The sequence below is a fragment of the Danio rerio genome, chromosome 20 (assembly GCF_052040795.2).
Source record: "Danio rerio strain M-AB ecotype USA chromosome 20, GRCz13ab, whole genome shotgun sequence".
Lineage (NCBI taxonomy): Eukaryota > Metazoa > Chordata > Actinopteri > Cypriniformes > Danionidae > Danio > Danio rerio.
The window spans coordinates 50,655,725-50,674,786 of NC_141040.1; the positions used below are offsets into that span (position 1 = coordinate 50,655,725).

The 19,062-nt window shown below is 35.9% G+C and overlaps 2 protein-coding genes across 15 annotated transcripts in view; both read left to right on the forward strand.

Moving 5' to 3' along the window:
* The window catches only part of flvcr2b (FLVCR choline and putative heme transporter 2b), a 343,389-nt gene that overhangs the window by 165,350 nt on the left and 158,977 nt on the right, over positions 1 to 19,062 (forward strand). The gene's annotated exons all lie outside the window — the stretch shown is intronic.
* The window catches only part of zc3h14 (zinc finger CCCH-type containing 14), a 55,430-nt gene that overhangs the window by 22,075 nt on the left and 14,293 nt on the right, over positions 1 to 19,062 (forward strand). For 9 of the 14 annotated variants that reach the window (XM_087297427.1, XM_087297433.1, XM_087297430.1 and 6 more), the window contains 9 exons: positions 1,522 to 1,564; positions 3,547 to 3,661; positions 6,753 to 6,793; positions 6,878 to 7,037; positions 10,839 to 11,145; positions 14,559 to 14,719; positions 14,811 to 14,911; positions 17,174 to 17,302; positions 17,726 to 17,800. In XM_087297427.1, coding sequence (XP_087153553.1) covers positions 3,570 to 3,661; positions 6,753 to 6,793; positions 6,878 to 7,037; positions 10,839 to 11,145; positions 14,559 to 14,719; positions 14,811 to 14,911; positions 17,174 to 17,302; positions 17,726 to 17,800 — 1,066 coding nt within the window. In that variant the 5' untranslated portion in view covers positions 1,522 to 1,564; positions 3,547 to 3,569. 14 annotated transcript variants of the gene reach the window in all.

Below are 19,062 nucleotides of genomic sequence, written 5' to 3' on the forward strand. Positions count from 1 at the left end.
ATAAAACTGTTGTCTGACATGGAAACGTCCTTCAAACACTGAGTTTTAGGACAGAAATCTTTTCTATAATTTTTGTATTCTGGGTTTCTATTTTTTGATGTTTCTATTTGGAACATAACGGCGGCGCAGTGGGATCTCCTCACAGCAAGAAGATTGCTGGTTCGAGTACCGACTGGTTCAGTTGGGATTTCTGTTTGGAGTTTGCATGTTCTCCCCATGTTGGAGTGGGTTTCCGCCAGGTCCTCAGGTTTCCTCCACAGTCCAAAGACATGTGCTGAGGGTGAATAGAATAAACTAGCTAGTGTATGTGTGTGAAAGATGTGTATGGTTGTTTCCCAGTGGTGGGTTGCAGCTGAAAGGGCATCTGCTGTGTAAAACACATGCTGGATAAGTTGGCGGTTCATTCCGCTGTGGTGACCCCTGATTAATAAAGGAACTAAGCCGAAAATAAAATGAATAAATGAATACTTTTCAATTATTCAATTATTATTGTTGTTATTATTTAACCCAATACATTTATATCAGTAGTAGACTTTTGGCACTCGTAAATTTGATTACAACAACAGTCCATCATGATATCTACAAACGAGTGATCTGTTTTGCAAAAACACTCTAAACATAGTACTGAATGGGCCGCGCATGCGCAGTAAGAATAGATAAGCTTCACGCGAGGCCTAGCCACAACAAAATCCTTCCTCTTTCTTCTTTTCCTAATGTTCTCCTAATTTAAATAGTCTTTTAAGTCCGAGAGTGAAGCAAAAACCAAATAAACATGGAGATCGGAACGGAGATTAGCAAGAAAATAAGGGTAAACCGTTTCAAATGCTTAGCACTCACCGCTTTTTAGCATGCTAGCTTAGCTTATGTTTCGATACATGTTGTTTGTTGTAAGTGCGTATTTCCCGTTCTTCTAGGTTTTATATCTCTCTTTTATTAGACGTGCTTTGTCTATTTATAAGAATAAATATGCTTTGGCTTTTATTGGTGTTTGTTGTGATGGTAATGTTTTGCACGAAGTAACATTAACTTAGTACGTTATTATGTGAAGGACGTTGTGTAAATAACGTCAAGTACTAATATATTGCAAATTGCCTGGTTGTTGTTTGTTGTACCATGTTTTCACTACAGTATTGTTTTGAAAAGGTCAAAGGTGGTCGCTAAACGTCAGTGTCTAAATGTAGTTAAAGTTATTTATATTGAGGTAAAGTTTGTTATATATTCGTACATTCGTTTAGTGACAACTTGTGACTCGCTCCCTATATTGTTTACCATGTAAATTTTAAATATTCGGTCTGCAATCACATGTAAGAGTGACCAGATCAACATTAGCACTATTTTATTAACCGTAAACAACGTTGTACTTGGATAGTCATTGGCTGCTTATATGAGTTCACTAATTAGTATTTGCAGATAATACTTTTCTGAAGTGATAATATTAAGGAGAAAGTCTGAATGTGTGACTATAAAACTAACTTTACTTCAATTTTATTAATTCCATTATTTGTCATTTCTTGTTTTCAGACGGCTATCAAGGGAAAGCTGCAGGAGTTTGGCGCTTATGTGGGTAAGATCTCACAAAAGTACATATAAACACGATCTAGTTTTGTGCCAAAAGAATAAAATGTGTATGAAATTAATGACAAACTTTTATTTGGAGAGTGTCACTGCTGTGTGCAGTGAAATATTTTACAATCGAAGTAAAGTCACATCAGTGTGAATAAATGGTCATTGAAAAACTGGAAAAGTCATGGAATTTTGACATGGCATTTTCCAGACCTGGAAAAGTTTTGGAAAAGAGAAAAACTCATAAAGTTTTGTAAAAGTCATTGAAACAGATATGTATATACTTGAATATAGGTTATTTATTTCTTTTCTGTTTCTGCCCAATCACATACTCTTACATTATTAGTGCGGTGTAAGCATTATCTAAATCAATTTCACATAGATATAGATTTGAACTACATAGATTGTTGCGTGTTTTAAGATATGCTGTAATAAATTTGAACATGCATTGTTTTTCTTTTACCACAGACATTGCATGAAACATTAAGTCATAAAAATTTATTTGAAAGTCTTTCAAAAGTCAGGGAATTTTAGTAGTAAAAATGTGTATGAACACTGTAAACAAAATATTAACAACCAAACTAACCGTGCAGAGTAAAGTAAAACACAGTAAGGGTAAAATCTTTGAGTGACAGGGGCAGCTGCAACAAATACCTCCCAGCATTATATGTGCCTGCCACAGCTATTTGCGCAAAATTAATTGAATAATTTTGCTGTATTTGGATTTTGGAATTTATCTTCCAATCCATAAAGGGATACTTCGCCCAAAGTTCAAAAAATGCTCACTTACCGTCAAGTATTCTAAAATGTCTATATGTTTTTATTTTTTTTTATAGACATCTGTTTAAAAATGTTACTGGCTATTGACTTCCATTGTGTACAGAAGCTGATCTGGGATCAGTTTATCATACGGAGCGCGTCCATCGGTCAGCACTTATACATGCATTCACTGATTCAGAGGTTGCATATGACGGGCGAAGATTAGGGCCAAACAGAATTTGCAGATATTTTTTGCTATTTCTGCGAAGAATTTTGTAAAAAAAAAATTGTGCGGATTTATGCGGAATGATTTTAGGAGTATCATAACTTAAAACTTAATTTATGAAATAAAGAATAATATATATATTTTTTAAACTTGTATTTAATGTTTACAATGCAATTAAAGCCACTTAATTGGTAAACAAAGCAAGTCTCTCATATAATATCTACTAAAAGACAGATTATATTACTTTACAAACTGTACTGTAAATAAATCATGTGAATATTTTAATATTACTATTATTATATCACAATAATATTAGTGAAATTATTTTAAAAACAAAATAAATCTAAATTTACACACATCTACACAAGTAAATACATAGACTCAATGATGGGTTAAAAATCTGCAGATTTCTGCACGCGCAGTTTCTGTGTGGGCCTGGCGATGATCAACACAGCTTTAATGGAATGAAAGTGAATGCAGACATTTTTATATTAATTTCAGTGTGCTTTCAAGATTAACAATTAACAAGAAATATGGGAAAATACTTAATGATAGGATAAAAGCGAGATAGAATAATAAAATACGGGAGAATCTCTGCAAAAACAGGAGCGTATAGAATAAAAATATCTAGCACTGTTTTTTTTCCTCCCACTTTTTTCCCCACCATAACGTCCCTTCTAGGTCTTCGTACATTTGTTTGTTGTTTTTAATTGTTTAATTATTATTGAAACATTCTTGCCATAATGCATTGGTAGCTGACATGGCATTAAATTAAAAATACATTACATTCACATTACCACAACATTCTTCAAAATATCGTGTTCTGTGTTCATAAGAAGAAAGAAACTCAAACAGGTTTGGAACAAGTGGAAGATGATTTATTTTTAAGTTAATGATTCATTTAAATTCTGCTTTAGTTAAAGTGTTTCGGCTTTCATGTTGTGGTTCTCTGATAGTTTTCAGATCAGATTAAACATGTTATTGTGTGTCTCTGTCAGACGAGGAGCTCCCAGATTACATCATGGTCATGGTGGCCAATAAGAAGAACCCACAGCAGATGGCAGACGACCTGTCCTTGTTTCTAGGCAACAATACAATCAAATTCACCGTATGGTAGGTGAAAGTCTCCCTGTTTCTAGGGTGAGATGTGAAAATGACTAAATGTTCTATAAAAGAAGTCTCTCATGCTCACCGAGGCAACATTTTCATGATCAGAAATGCAATAAAAGGGTTATATTTGGAAATATTATTACAATGTTAGTTAATAGGTTTTTTGTTTTAAATATATTTAAAAATACAATTTATTCCTATGATGCAAAGTGGAATTTTCAGCATAACTACTCACTTCCTTCAGGGTCACATGAAATCATTCAAATATGCAGATGATGGAAAAATATATATGTTTTAGCAATGTTGAAAATGGTTATGCGGTTTTATATGTTTGTGGGAACCATATATTAATTTTTTTATTTAATGAATATAAAATTTAAAATAACAGTTTTTACAAAACATTTTTTCACTTTTTAACCAGTTTAATGCTTGCTTGATCAATGTTTTTCTCTCAAAAATAAAGAAAACAAACCAATAAATCATGCTAACAGTACTATATATATATATATATATATATATATATATATATATACATACATGCATACATACATACATACATACATACATACATACACACATGAAGAGTTCAGATGCACTTCTGCCAAAAATGAGATAATGACATTGAGTGAGTGCTTTAGGCACATAGTACACCATCAATAAATAGATTTGCTTCTAATCATCCAAATTCCAGTGTCAGGGCATTCAGAAATACCAGTTTTTTGGCAAAAACCGCTACTCATCCGTTTGCACTGGCTGCCAGTTGCTGCTCACATCAAATTCAAAGCTCTGATGTTTGCTTACAAAGCGACTTCTGGCTGCGCTCCTTCTTATCTGCTCTCACTTCTGCAAATTCATGTGCCCTCCAGAAACTTGCGTTCTGTGAATGAACTTCGCCTCGTGGTTCCATCCCAATGAGGGAAGAAAAAACTTTCCCGAACGCTCGGGCTCAATATGCCCAGTTGGTGGAATGAACTCCCTAACTGCATCAGAAGGGCAAAATCACTCGCTGACTTCAAAAACGACTAAAAACTCAACTATTTAGTCTCCATTTTCCTTACTAATATGCAATTCCCTCTCTGACTCCTCCACTAACTACAAAAAAATAAATAAATAAATATATATATATATATATATATATATATATATATATATATATATATATATATATATATATATATAAAATTACTAATGTTTTTGCTTTTTACACTTTCTTTACATACCTGAAACTTACCTACAGCACTTATTCATTGTTGCTCTTATAGTTGTGTAAATTGCTTCCTTGTCCTCATTTGTAAGTCACTTTGGATGAAAGCGTCTGCTAAATGTAAAAACCGCTAAGCGCCACCTGCCTTTGACAGCAAAAGCCGCTGTATCCCGTGAACCCATCAGAAGGTGTGAATCGAATCATATGTTTTCAGGCTGATAGGCCGGCTTTTATGAGGAGACTGATTTATTCCGCTATCGATTTTAAAAGACTGACTTTGATGAACTTGATGAACCTGTCCGGTTTACTAATTTGTGAATTGTGAGGTCCCGGAACAGATCGGGGTAACGGATCTGGCATGCTACCCGATTATGGAGAGGTGTTGTGGACGAAAGTGAAGAGCGAGGGGTTGTCGCAGATGAAAGTGAAGAGGGTTGGTGAGTCACGGAAGAAAGTGATAGTGAACAGCGGATGGGGGAGGAGAGCGGTTGGAGAGGGGGATCGGTAAATTGAGGTGCTGGATCAGATTTCAGAGGTTCTGGATCTGGCGTGTTCAGAGATAAATTTAGTCCTGGATTTACTATACATTAAACAGCAACTTAATTTCACGAAAGACAGAGTTAAGATGCCGTTCTTTTATCCCATGTGGATGCTGTGAGGATAAACAAGAGACCAAGACCTTGAGTATGGTCAGAATGAATGAATGACCGCTTATAAAATTGTCTGAGAGGCATCCCTTTTTTGTCCAGTAGGCCTACCTTGTGTTTTTTTGCTATTTTTTAAAAGGTTAATGTAAACTATACAGTATTTGTATTACTTCATAATACATATAAGTCTGATAAGCCTTTTATATTAATGGAAAATACCCAGATATTGATGTTTCACAATGTTTTTACACTACAATATTTGAATCTACCAAGCTCAGCTTACAATGTTTGCCATGTTTACATTGCTCTACTTGCATTAAATTTAAATCCCAAACATCCTAATAATCGGTTGTCAGTTCTGATTTAATTAATGTCAGTTTTAATGCAATTAAAGCAGTTACTTGACAGATATCATTCATTCATTTTCCTTCTGCTTTTTCCTTGGTTTATCACAGCAGAATGAACAGATTTATCTACTTTTAATTTTGGGTGGTTTGTGTAATGTGTTTTATGTTTGTTAAAATTATCTCTAATGGCATCTTTAGGGATTTCCAACTAAATGCACTGTCTTATCTCAATATGTGGATTTAGAGGTTTTTGCAAAACAAAAAAAAGCAGACGTGGACTTAGCTGTTTTTTTTGTTTTTTGTTTTTAAAGCAGTGGATTTAGCCACTTTAAAAAAAAAAAAAATTTATTGTATGCCCATATTCACAAAACATTAACATCAAAATGTTTTAACATATTACAGAGAATGTACAGTCTTGAGAGTGAAAGTAACAGAGAAATTATTGTAAAAAATAAATAAATAAATAAATAGGTAAAGAATAATTAAATAATAATTAAAAGTACAATTACAGATTTAGCTGGTTTTGACACAAAAGAAAATCTCCCTTGTTAAAAACCAATGAATTGTCTAAAGTGACATTATCGAAGAAAAAAAAAAAGCTATTTTATTTACTAGATAATAACCTTTTCATTACATATAAAATGAAACTTGTGAACCTAATTAGAGGAGCCTAATAGAAAATGCTCATTTACAAGAAAAGAGGTCTGATGGATTTAGAGGATTTTGCATCTGAACTCTTTATGTGGATGTATATGTGTATGTGAGTTTACTTTTTGTTCAATGTAGCACCAAGAGAATGTGTATTTGTATTGTCCATCTTTATAAAGTTGTGCTTTGTTTTTTTATCATCATCCCAGTATTGAGAAGGTTTAAAACGAGCTTTGTGTTTGTTCTAGGTTACATGGTGTTCTGGAGAAGCTGAGATCTGTTGCAGTTGGTATGTTTTGTAGACGTTGTAAGCAATCATGTCTTTTAATCCTGTGGTACATGGCTTTGCTTTAACATTTGTATTCTTCTGCAGAGCCCCCATCTCTCGGTCCATCCGTTGTTCACTCAGAGACCAGCATCCCAGCAGAAAACAGCAGGAGAGGAGCTGAGCCTCGCGCTATTGCTGTTTCCAGCTCACGCTCTGATAAAGCGGAGGGACGCGTTTCCAGCTCTGCTCATGAAAACCGGGCCAGGTATTTAATATTTAAGAGTACATTAATGGCTTTTTCAGCAACATTGCTTCTAGAGGCATCTTTCCCAGAGGGATTAAAAATAAAAATCTTTAAAAAACAATAAAAAATTCTGATTTTTTTCAACATCATAGAGTTTTCATTTTATTTAAGGAAGTGCTCCAAAACAGACAAAATTCACATTAAGATGATAAAAACAGCCAAAGCTTGCAGTTTGCATCCATGATTTTTTTTTTGACATCACTTGTGCTTACTAGTCATGTGCTTACTAGTATCTGACTGGTTCCAGTCCTTCAAAACTCTATTTCTATATGCACTTGAGCTCAACCACTCTCACTGTCAGAGCCACCATAAAAATGAAACTCTATTGACTATTTTTAACAAGGGTGAGAGTCTCCTGTGTCCTGCTCGGTCTTCGTGTTTCAGTTCATATTACGTCACGCATTGCAAAAATGCACATTTAAAAAAAGCACTTTACAGGACCTTTAAAGCCCAAAATAAACTTCATTTTTAGAAGTGTACTCTAGCATACACACAGTCAAAGCCTTTTAAAGAATGCTGCATTTGAATGCATACACAGACGCCTGATGCCTTTGCAGCTGTCTTTGGAGATAGTATGTTTTGTCTTAGCCCAGTGTTTGCGCAATCTTTCAGATAACAGCCAAGGCCTTTTTTTTCAGTTGTGTTTTGTTTTATTTCTAAAGCACATTTTAAACCGTGTCTGCTGACCAAAGTGCTGCACAAAAAGCATGACATCCCAAATACATGTACCAACAACATAGAATATAATAGAAATAGAGAAAGTCAATTTAATAATGCAGTCTTTACTCTTCCTCAAGTGGTTACAAACAGTTACACTTTCTGTTATTTAGTCTTTATATTTATTTATTTTTATTTTTAATGCGTTTATGCTGTTGAAAAGTGAATAAACTTACTTTTACTTTTTACATTTATTAAGCTGATGCTTTTATCCAAAGTGACTTAAAAATGAGGATGTTAGATCACACTCTCCATGTCAGATAAATAAGATCTACCCCGGATGCCAGATCCTGTCAGAAAATGTCTGTTTTTTTGGGTATCCAGACAAAAGCCAGCATAGCAGCCCAATACTCAAACCTGTTAACCAGTGTTCAACTGAATTAACAATCTCCTCTCAATATAGGAGTTGACTGAGAAAACAAGAGAAGAGCTGAAGCAGGAGATGAAGTGATGATGATAAAGAAAGAGCTGAGTTTATTGAATAAACTTAGAGTATGATTCAATCCTCATACTTCGTCTGACCAGGATAAATCCAACAAGTGCTATTCAGAGCCCATAGTTTTTCACGATTGCTGAATCCAACACAAAATCAACAAAAAGTCACAAATGTTCACAATCCTGCAAAATTTCTTTGTTAAAATGCAAAAACAATTTGTTAAAATGTAAATAATCTCATAAAATAATTAATTCCAAACCATATGATCAAAATATATTTATTTCAGTTTGCAATTAAATGTTTTACATGACTTATGAGGCTGCATACACAGCACACGTGATGTATTTGAGTGTCTCTCGAAAAATGACATCTCACCTGCACCCTCACAATCATTACATGAGGGTGGCGAAAGTTGTTTTGCAGCCTGTGCAGTAAGCAGACCGGATTAAGTGTAAGAGATTTACACGTGAAGTCAATGCAAAGAAATAACTAGACATTCTGTGGTGCAAGTTGGCTGTTTTGTGCGTTTGACACGGTTCAAACTGCAAAAAAGGGTGAGCAATGGAACAGAATGACAAGTGAAATATGAGAGAGAGAAAAAGTTTGTGCATTAAACTGGCTTAATCCCTACCATTTTGGATCTCGTCTTGACAAGAGACCAAAATAAAGAAGCTTTATTTTTATGATTTGTGTCATTGTCATCATGTCAGATTGCACAAGCAACAGCAATGGAAAATTACTGCTTCACAACATTGTCCAAAAACAATACAGACCTTGAAATGGAGACATTCTCTCACTCATGATAGCAAGTGTCGCTTGAAGCCACACAGTCATAAGATAATAACAATATAGAATAATAATAATAATAATTATAAAGCAATAATTATAGGAAAATAATAATAAAATATAATAACACAATAAAAATGACAAATAATAATCAAATCATTAACTAATGATCAATCAATTTAATGATAATCGTTAATAACGATTATATAAATGACTAATAATCATAGTCTAGAAAAATAGCAACTGTTTATTTTCCATCTGTCTCAGTTAGGGTTGTGACAATATACCGGTATGACGGTTTACCACGATTTGAACGTGCACGATTATCATACCATGAACAATTGCATATCAACGGTTTTAACCCTTAAAGACCGAGACAGCTGCCCGCGGCTAAAAATAAGTATTGCTCTTAAATGTTTAATAACTTTTGATCCGCTGATCCGATTCATACAATTCAAAGATTGGCATAAAGAAGAGAATCTCAGCTTTCCAGTGCTGTATCACATAACATTCGGACTTTCAGAGGCTCCGGAATCAGTGCGGTTACGTCATCAAAATTTGACAACGCTGATTTGACAAAGAAACGCTCGTCACTGTGTCTCCGGACAAACCAGACACGATACATTGATGCATTGTCCCTCCTCCATGCCCAGATTGGTTCAAACTCGCTATATCACAACCAATAAGCATAGGTTTCACTTTTGTTTGTGGACCAAGCTTTTTGAACAACACAGAATGAGAGATAGGCATACATTTATGCGCGGCTAAATAAAACGCAAAAAAAAAAAGTTTTGCATGAAATAATTCTCATACTAAGTACTTTTGCATGCACAGCAACACAGAAACATGACAAAACAGTGACACAGCAAAGACGAAGTGCTGCTCTTGCTGTTTTCAAAAGACACAAATGAAGATGCAGCTGTTTGTCTGCATTGCAGACAACCACATCCAAATCCATATCCACAGACAACCATATCCATGCTGGCACATAAAACCTAAGGATGTTCCATATTGAATCTAGTTTCGTTATGTAACTATTTATAGTATAGTAAATATTTATATCTATTTTTTTACTGAGGATTTGCACCATGTTTATTTGGACTTTGACACATTATTTCTTATTTTTTTATTTGTTCATTGTACAAGTGGACACATTCTCTCACCTCAGCGGTCAAGATTAAGTCCTGAAAATCTCAACATGCTTACATTTCTTCATCACAACCTAGACTGAAAAAAACAACGCTTTAAATACATGTTTACAGCCATAAACTTGGTATTGCACTTTTGGTCTCCCATTTATCCTGCTTATAAGGAAGGACAGTTTAAGTTTATTTTTGTCTAATCTTAAAAGACCCTGCTTGTTTATTCCTTCTAATTTAATTTATTAAAATGGGAGATTTTTCAGTTTATTTTTATAAAAGACTTCTATAGTTCTATTAAAATGGTTCTTTCAAAAGTTAGTTGAAATAAAACCTTTGTTCAGTCAGAAAACGTGTTCTTATTCTTTTCAGGGTCTTTGCTATGAGAATTACTATTTAATACCGTATACCGCGAAACCGTCAAACCGTGGTATTGTTTTAGACGATTATCATACCGTAAAAAATTCATACCGTTACAACCCTAGTCTCAGTACAAGATGTAACTACAGAAGGAAATTCATTAATTCATAAAGGATTCAAAAATTTATGCTATGTCAAATGTAAAATGAGCATGTTTGGAGGAAAATTGGAGTATTCCTTTAAGAACAAACACCAAAGGAATAATGGAGGAATAAATAAAAAAATACTAATAATCACAAACTCTCCTGTTTTTGTGTTCTCTAGTAAGAGAGGCTCTTCTGAAAGACCCTCCAGATTAACATCCGCCGTCAAACCGCTGATGGAGGCATCAGCTGAAGCTGTGATTGACATCAAGCCAGATCTAGATGATGACCTCATTTCCTATGACCCCGTGGAGCATAGCTTGACTTCTGGTCACAGTCAGGCTTTATACAGCCGTTCAACAGCAGAGAGGCAGAGACCTGCAGTGGAGTCCTCGAGACAGACAGCAGACACGTACAGATCATCTGACATCTCCAGAGGTCAAGACAGGTCAGAGCGAGGCTACAGGAGCTCAGCAGAGAGCAGCAGGGTCAGTCCACATTCACAAGCTTTTATTTTCATCCATTTATTTTTCTGCACATTTTAAAGGGCTCATATGGTTTCATGAAAGCTTTGAAAAGTGCTTAACCCTTGTGTGCTGTTAGGGATGTTTTCATCCACTCTGGGGGGATTTTGAGTCTTAATTTGGCCACATCTTTCTCTGTGTTTCAGCAAATGGAATGATTTTCGACACACATTTTGGGAAAATTATTTTAAAACTTTAAAAGATTCAACAATACACTCAAATTACTACCCTTTCGTTATGTTGGTTGCTGTTTTTGGCTTTCATTATAATCACATTTTTTGGTTGCAAAGCCATGAGAGTATATAATAATCATGCATTCTTGATAGTTGCTGGTTTTGCCTATTGGGAAGAGGGACATTTTGTAATTTTAACTATTGATCATCAATTGCAGTGCAAAAAAGTTTAGTTTCTGCCCTGTATAGGGAGTTTAGTGTGTGAGAGAGACCTTTGCCCACTTATCTTGATATTAGGGGTGTCAAAATTAATTGTTTCTTTGGTGCACCGCGATGCAGACGCGGGCAATTTGGTATCGGTTCACTAATAATCAGAACCGGTTATTATGTACTGACGTCATTTATCTCATATGCGCTCTGTCGCGAGGGAGGGGAGCGCGAGTATTTACAACGCTCCAACGACTTGACTCATAAACTGTGCACAATTTCACTGTGTGTGTTTGCTGGATCAGTCTTTCGCTGATATTTAAAGTAGAAGCCCCTATTTCACTGCAATTGAGAGAAAGTACTCCATTTCTCTCTCTCTCTCTCTCTCTCACACACACACACACACACACACACACACACACACACACACACACACACACAAACAGTGGCCCATTTGACCTGCTGGCATAACTTTTCTTCTCCCCTCGGCTGTTTTACAGCATTACTTTTAGATACAGACACGAGCGCGTGTCTGCAGAGTTTTCTCCACCGTGTCTATCATGGATAAGCTGTGATTGCCACAGCCGCCTGCCGCTTATCAGTATCACTCATCAGTAAAGAGCGCAGCGCGCAAGAGCCAATCGCAACCGTTTTTGTTGAGGGTGTGACCAATCAAAGGAGTGTAAGAGAACTAGACAAGGATCAGAAAGTGAGCTGGATATTTATATTTGTTTATATTATTTGCTTAATGCTTGTGTTGTTTTAAGGTACAGTTTATGTATCTGACTGGTTGTATTAAATGACAAAATTGTATTACAAATAGTATATAAATATTAATATATTCATACATTTTAATACAAAAATTGCTGCTGTGAAGGAACTATAAAACTGTCTATGAAAAGCACCGTCAATGCACCATGATGCACCGATATTTCGGATTGAACTGAATCGATGGCATGATAATCGTATGAGAACCGATCCGTGTAACTAGTATAGGTTTACAGCTCTACTTGATATGTCTGAGAAAATGTAAATAAGCAGCTTTGCTATCTGAACATAATACACATAGTAAGTGTATTTATGCACACACATTATAATGTGCTGTTTTACTCCATAGAACTCATCATTTACTCAAAGGAGAAGAACCCCCAAAATGCCTTTATTGCAACAAAAAACAAACTGTTAAAAATATTCTTGTGGAATGCCCCATTTTTAATGTTCCTAGACAACAATTTTTAACTGGAGAGACTCTAAGTGAATTTTTTTTAAATGTAAATCCTTCTAAAATTGTTGAATTTTTATCAAAGGGAAACCTTAAACTGTTTTAGATTTTTATCATATATATTATCATTATTATTATTATTATTATTATTTATGTATTTAACCTTTTGTATTATTTTTTTCTGTTAATGACTTAATTTTTAGGACTTTTTTAAGAATATAGAAAAGTGGTATTTATAAAATGTGGTAACCTTGATCTTTTTTTTGCCATGAGATAGCCATAGAAGCTGTAATGGCAATAAAATTAAAACTATCTCTCTCTCCATAGAACTCCTATAGACCTTTTTCTTGGCTGCTGCATGAAAGGCGCCATAGCGACCAGCGTCTTCCTGTAGATTGCTTAGAACTTGCGTTTACAGCGTTCACAACGGGTAAATTGTGCTCTGAAAATGGGTTTCAGAAACGTTTTGAGTGGATTACGGAGTGTTTTTGTGACACACAACTTTGAAAGGTGTGTGTTAAAGCTGTTAATCTGTCAGATGTGTGCGCGAGAAAAAAAACGTTCTTCTAGTTCACGTGTCTGCCGTCAGTGTGTGTGTGTGTGTGTGTGTGTGTGTGTGTGTGTGTGTGTGTGTGTGTGTGTGTGTTCGTGTTCCCGAGCTGTCAGCTGTTACCTCAGCGGCTCTTCAATTCACATATACACACACACAAACACACAATACTTCACTGCATTACAGAGCAAATCAGATTACTGGCATGAAACTTAACAGGTATGTAAGCTTATAAGTCATGCAATTTCCAAAAATGACCAATAAAAGTCAGTTTTTGATACTCTGTTGGTTCTAATCGGGAGCCGTTTTTATTTAGTTAGATTGTGTGTAGTATTTACCATGGTATGTGTTTTTCTGTCACTTGAAAATGCCTCTTTTTCACTTTGTGCCAGTCTTTCAATCGATGTGTCAATGGGACAGGGTGTGTGTGTGTGTCTGTGTGTCTGTGTTTGTGTGTCAAACATTTTGGTGAATTACATTTGTTTAGGTTACATATTTGAAAAAAGTCAGAAACTGTTGACTTTAGCGATGGCGAGGCTCCATTAAAACCACACAAAGGTGCAGTCTGACGGTAAGGGAAAATGCCTCAGCAGTTGTTTTCCATCCTTAGATCGCATTTAAAAAAAAAAAAATCAATCCAGGATGTGGCGCTGATCGACAACAGTATTAGTTTAAAGACATTAAAACCAAGTAAAATAGAGTAAAACTATTGTTTCAAAGCTGTTAGAATGTGACTGTTTACACGCATCAGCTGCCGACCGGAAGTTCTTAGCATTCTCCTTCCGCATACATGCAAAGCATAATGGGTAATTTTGTGTTCTAAGAACAATGTCTATATAAAAGCCAGAAACACAGGCCTATCTAAAGGCTTCATGCTGCCAATTGATGATCAACTAGAACATTATACCTTTTCCTAACAAGAAAAACCACCAACAATCAAGAATGTATGATTATATGCCGCTATTAACGTTTGCAATCAAAAATGTTGTTATAGTCAAAGTCAATGGGGCAAAAACAGTCATGAACATAACGAAAGGGTACGTCATGGAGAATGCAAATTTAAATCAAGAAATACATTGTCAGTTTACATATTACATTTACAATTTGCATTATTTCAAAACAAGTTTTGCTACTGATATACTTCCATAGAAACTCTTATTCTTCCATAGCTTGATTGCATGAATGAAATTCCTCATAACCTGTGTGAATGTCATATATTTGGTAGGATTTGTCCCGTAAACGTAAGGCGCCGGTGGCCAGTTCTGTGGTTCGGGTTCACAGAGGTCATGAACGTGGACTGGAGATTGAAGATCTAGAAGAGGAGGAGGAAGATGAAGACTATGGTCTTGCAAGCAAAGTGTCGCTGCCATCAAAACCTGAGCGCAAGTACGTCCTACTCTGCATTTTTGGGATGATTATAAATAATTTATTGTTCACCCATAATAATGGCAAATTTGTGTTTTGTGTGTTTTCGCAGGCCTACTCTTCCACCAGCAAAACAAGCCAACAAAAATCTGATCCTCAAAGCCATCTCAGAAGCTCAGGAATCCATCAACAAGACCACTTCACAATACACAGGTTTATAATTACTGTTCAAAAACTATTATCCTGCATTGCTCAATTTGACCTCAAATCTAAGTTGATCTAATGTATCAAAGGTGATGTTGTCATTTAATATTATCCCTTTTTTAATTAAAGGGATAGTTCACACAAAAATTGAAATATCCTTGTCATTTTACTAGCACTCAAATGGTTCTAAACTTTTATGGGTTTATTTTTTCACAAATAAGATATTCTGGAGGATGTAGCGGGAAAATGCAGCCATTTACATCTATAGTAGGAATAAAAATACTATAGAAGTCATTAACACCTTTTTTTAAACATTTTTCAAAATGTCTTCCTTTGTGTTCAACAGTAGAAAGAAACTCGAAACAATCCAGCTCTGTTTAGGGGGGAGTGTCGGAGGAAGAAAAGTGGGATGGTGTGGGAGTGTCTTTGGGCACGCGCGAGTTTCAGAGTCAAAATACACACACACACATACAAGAGAAAGTGATGGTGTTTAACCTACATGGACATCTGTAGTCGAATTATTTGCCAAATTATTAAATGGTGGACTTTAACTGCAGTTTGGCTCTTTCATTCAGGGAATTCATTCATGCCCCTCGCGACACACAAGATATTTGATTTGAGGAGCTGCTCTAAGCGTGTATTTTTCATGCAATGTTTGATACCGCACGACGAATGAGAGAAAAAAAACCTCCGCATTTCCCAGAAACTTAGATGCACACGACAGGTAGTGTCAGAAAGCCGCGTGTGTTATTCCGGTCACTAAATGCGGTAAAAACCCTACACGAGGTTAAAGTTTGGTTGTGGTGCTAACGTGTTTACACTCTGTGCAATAGTTTGTTAGATACAAACAAACTGAATAAACAAAGAGCACTGGTCGCTCACATACCAAATCTGTAGAGACAGGACAATCACCAGCAACTAGAGCCGCGTCTTTATGAAGAGAAGACTACAAGCGAATCCGGATCTCAGCATTTGCAGATGAGAACAGCTCTCAGGTAAACAATAATCCTCCTTAGACACGTAATTTATTGTTGTCGAGCGTCGCGTACACTGTTAATCCACACGTGATCCAGCTGAGCTCTCACAGAGAGAAAATGAAAACGAAACTTAACTGCAGCAAACTATAAAAGCAACACTTCACGCTTGTTTTGCCAACACAACTTGGCGTCTCTGCTGTCTACACTCTGACAGTGATGAATATTAATGAAGTTGCACAATAGAGTGCGCTGATTGGTTTGAACCAAGCCTTACTCATGCATTAATGCATCACACTGTAAGACGTAATAAGACACACTCTTGCACAGACGCCCAGTCTGCACGCTGGAATACAACGCTATTATGTCATGACCGTGACGCAGCTTCAAAAATTCGTTTCAAACCGGAAGTACGAATTTGCTTGAAATAACGCAAAAACAACCAATTTACACTTTTTAGTGAAATATAGGTGTCTTAATAGTGTTTTTAGCAGTGTGGGACACATATACGACTGTCAACAGCTCAAAAAATGTGTTTTGGTGTTTCGTGACCCTTTAAGTTTCAGTGTTTTTCAAATAGGGGTATTGTGTGTCGAATTTTGAGGAAATTAATGAATTTAATCCATTTTGGAATAAGGCTGTAACAAAATATGGAAAAAGAGAAGCCATATGAATACTTTACGGATGATCTGTATGAGTATAACCGCATTCACCATCGGGAGGTGCTATAATCACTCTCATAGGAGAATTTTGCTTGTACAATCCAAAATAAATAAATAAAATAATAGTAAATAATTAAATATCCAACATGAGCGCCTGATATCTCTGCCCCTTTCTCTACAAGCTGCTGTCGTTGAGTGTGTGAAGTGTCCATCATTCTACACTTCATTTTACCAGTTGAATGAGTGCATCTTCTAGGTAATTAAAGTACACTTATGTTTAGAATTTCAGTGTAAACACACTACTTGCACTATTTATACTACACAATGGAGTAGAATAGTGCATAAGTATGTAATTTGGGACACACCTTTTGTCTTCAGCTGTGCTGTGCTTTTTGTTGACTGAAGACACACTGTGGTCATAGCAACACTTTGTTTCAACTGCCACCAGTGTTTAAAAACTGCACCTTTGTATTCTTCTTAAAGAGGCAATATTAATACCATTATAAAGTAATGAAAATATATACATGCACTTAGGAATACACACAGTTGAGTGATCAATTTAAGCTTCTTGTGACCTAAAACTCGTGTGGGTCACATAGTAGATAACAATAATAATTCTTGTCTGTTTTCCTCAGTTCCCCAGCGTCAGACAGTTCCTGTAGCACCACGAACACGCTCCGCATCTGACGAGATGAGTAACGCTGCAATCCGATTGGTCCAGGAGCACCTGCACGCGCTCACACCACAGGACACGCTGCACAACAGTGAGCATCTTCTGCTTTAAGAAATAATGCTCTCATTAAAATTAAAGCTTGATCGATTTAATACATCCTTTCTCAATACTATGTTTATCTATAAACCCCATTTAAATACAACCAGAGTTGACCAAATTGCTGTACATGATAGAGCGAAAAAAGGTAGAGAATAAAAACTAAAAAGGTAGAATGAGCAATCAAAACTATCACATTTAGAATTTTAACAAGATTATTAAAAATGTCTTTTTCAAGCAGACTTGAAAGCAGAAATAGAGGGAGATAGCTGAATATGCTGTGGTAGAAAGTGCGATGTACTTCATTTTTAATATCAATCTAGGTATAATAAATGTGACATATGTAAGATACAAAATTTCACATTTTTATTAATTAAATAATTATTATAAACTAAATTTGATTTTGTTTGCTTTACAGCACAATCCAGAGGTTTAGCTTCACGTCTGCAGTTGGAGGTTCCAGAGGAGGACAGTCGAGAACCGCATGAATATGGTGAGATATACTGACATTTTTTTGCTTTTGACATACATTTCTATTCAAAGTGACAAGGCATTGGCCGGTATAAGATTCTGACGGTATGATTACCTTGAAAAAAAAATCACGGTTTCATGATATCACGGTATTGTGATTACTGCTCTAAAATATATTCTTTTTAAAACAAATCAATTTTTCCCCGTTGAACACAATATGTTTTATTATGAGAAACATTTAAAATATTTTGGAGCAAATACATTTCAGGCTAAATAATTCAAATGGATCATTGACTTCTGCTGTCTTCATTTGTTTCAAAAACACAGATTTCTTTACAATTTTAAAACGGAATCTTTGGATGTCTTTTCTGCTAGTAATACTGTTGTCCTAAAAACAACAACAAAAGATTGTAAATAAAACATATTGCACACACCATAGGAACGGTACAGCAGAACATTTTGGCTGTTTTAAAACCTTGACTTTTCCAAACCGCGGTATACCTTGAAAACGGTTATCGTCCCATGCCTTAAAAGTGACATATATTGCATTAAAGTGCTATAAATTCTTGCTTTACTTGGGAATTAAACCCACAACCTTGACATTATCATGTTCTACCATTTGAGCTACAGGGTATGATCCATTTCTGCATTACAGCTGCAAAAGTAGATCTAGTTGTTCAGACGCATTTAGTAAAAACTTTTGTTCACATACGTTTTCGTCACGCGGTCGCCATTTTAAAGAACCAAAGCGAGGCTGCGGTGGGAAGAAACCCGGAAGTATAGGACCAACACTGTAAACATTGCAGTAACATGCTGTGCACTACAAACCTCCTGCTGTTGCAGAGATTTCAAAATGCAGAAGTGGTGTAAACATCACTGTAATATCATTCAGTAAGTTTAATTTAAACAATTAAAAGCAAATTAGGCATCAAACAACATCACGATCTCTGTAAGAGTAATTTGCTCAAGTGTCCTGCTAGGCTTCAGCTCATGGCACCAGTTAAACACTGTGGGGACGCTTTCCTGCTTCAGCCTATGTAACTCGGTGAGCGATAAAACAATGCAGTCTTCTGTAGCACACCCTCGTGTTGTCTGTAACAGTGTTGTCCCGGTACTGAAGTTTTAAAACCGGCCTACATTGAAGCGCCGCTGAGTGCGGATGACTCGACTGATCTTCACAGCTGCTGCGCACTCCAGTCTCCGTGTATCTGTGTTTGCACTCAGTTTATCGCTCTTCACCCAGTGCAAACGCAGATACACGGAGACTGGAGCGCAAAGGAGCCG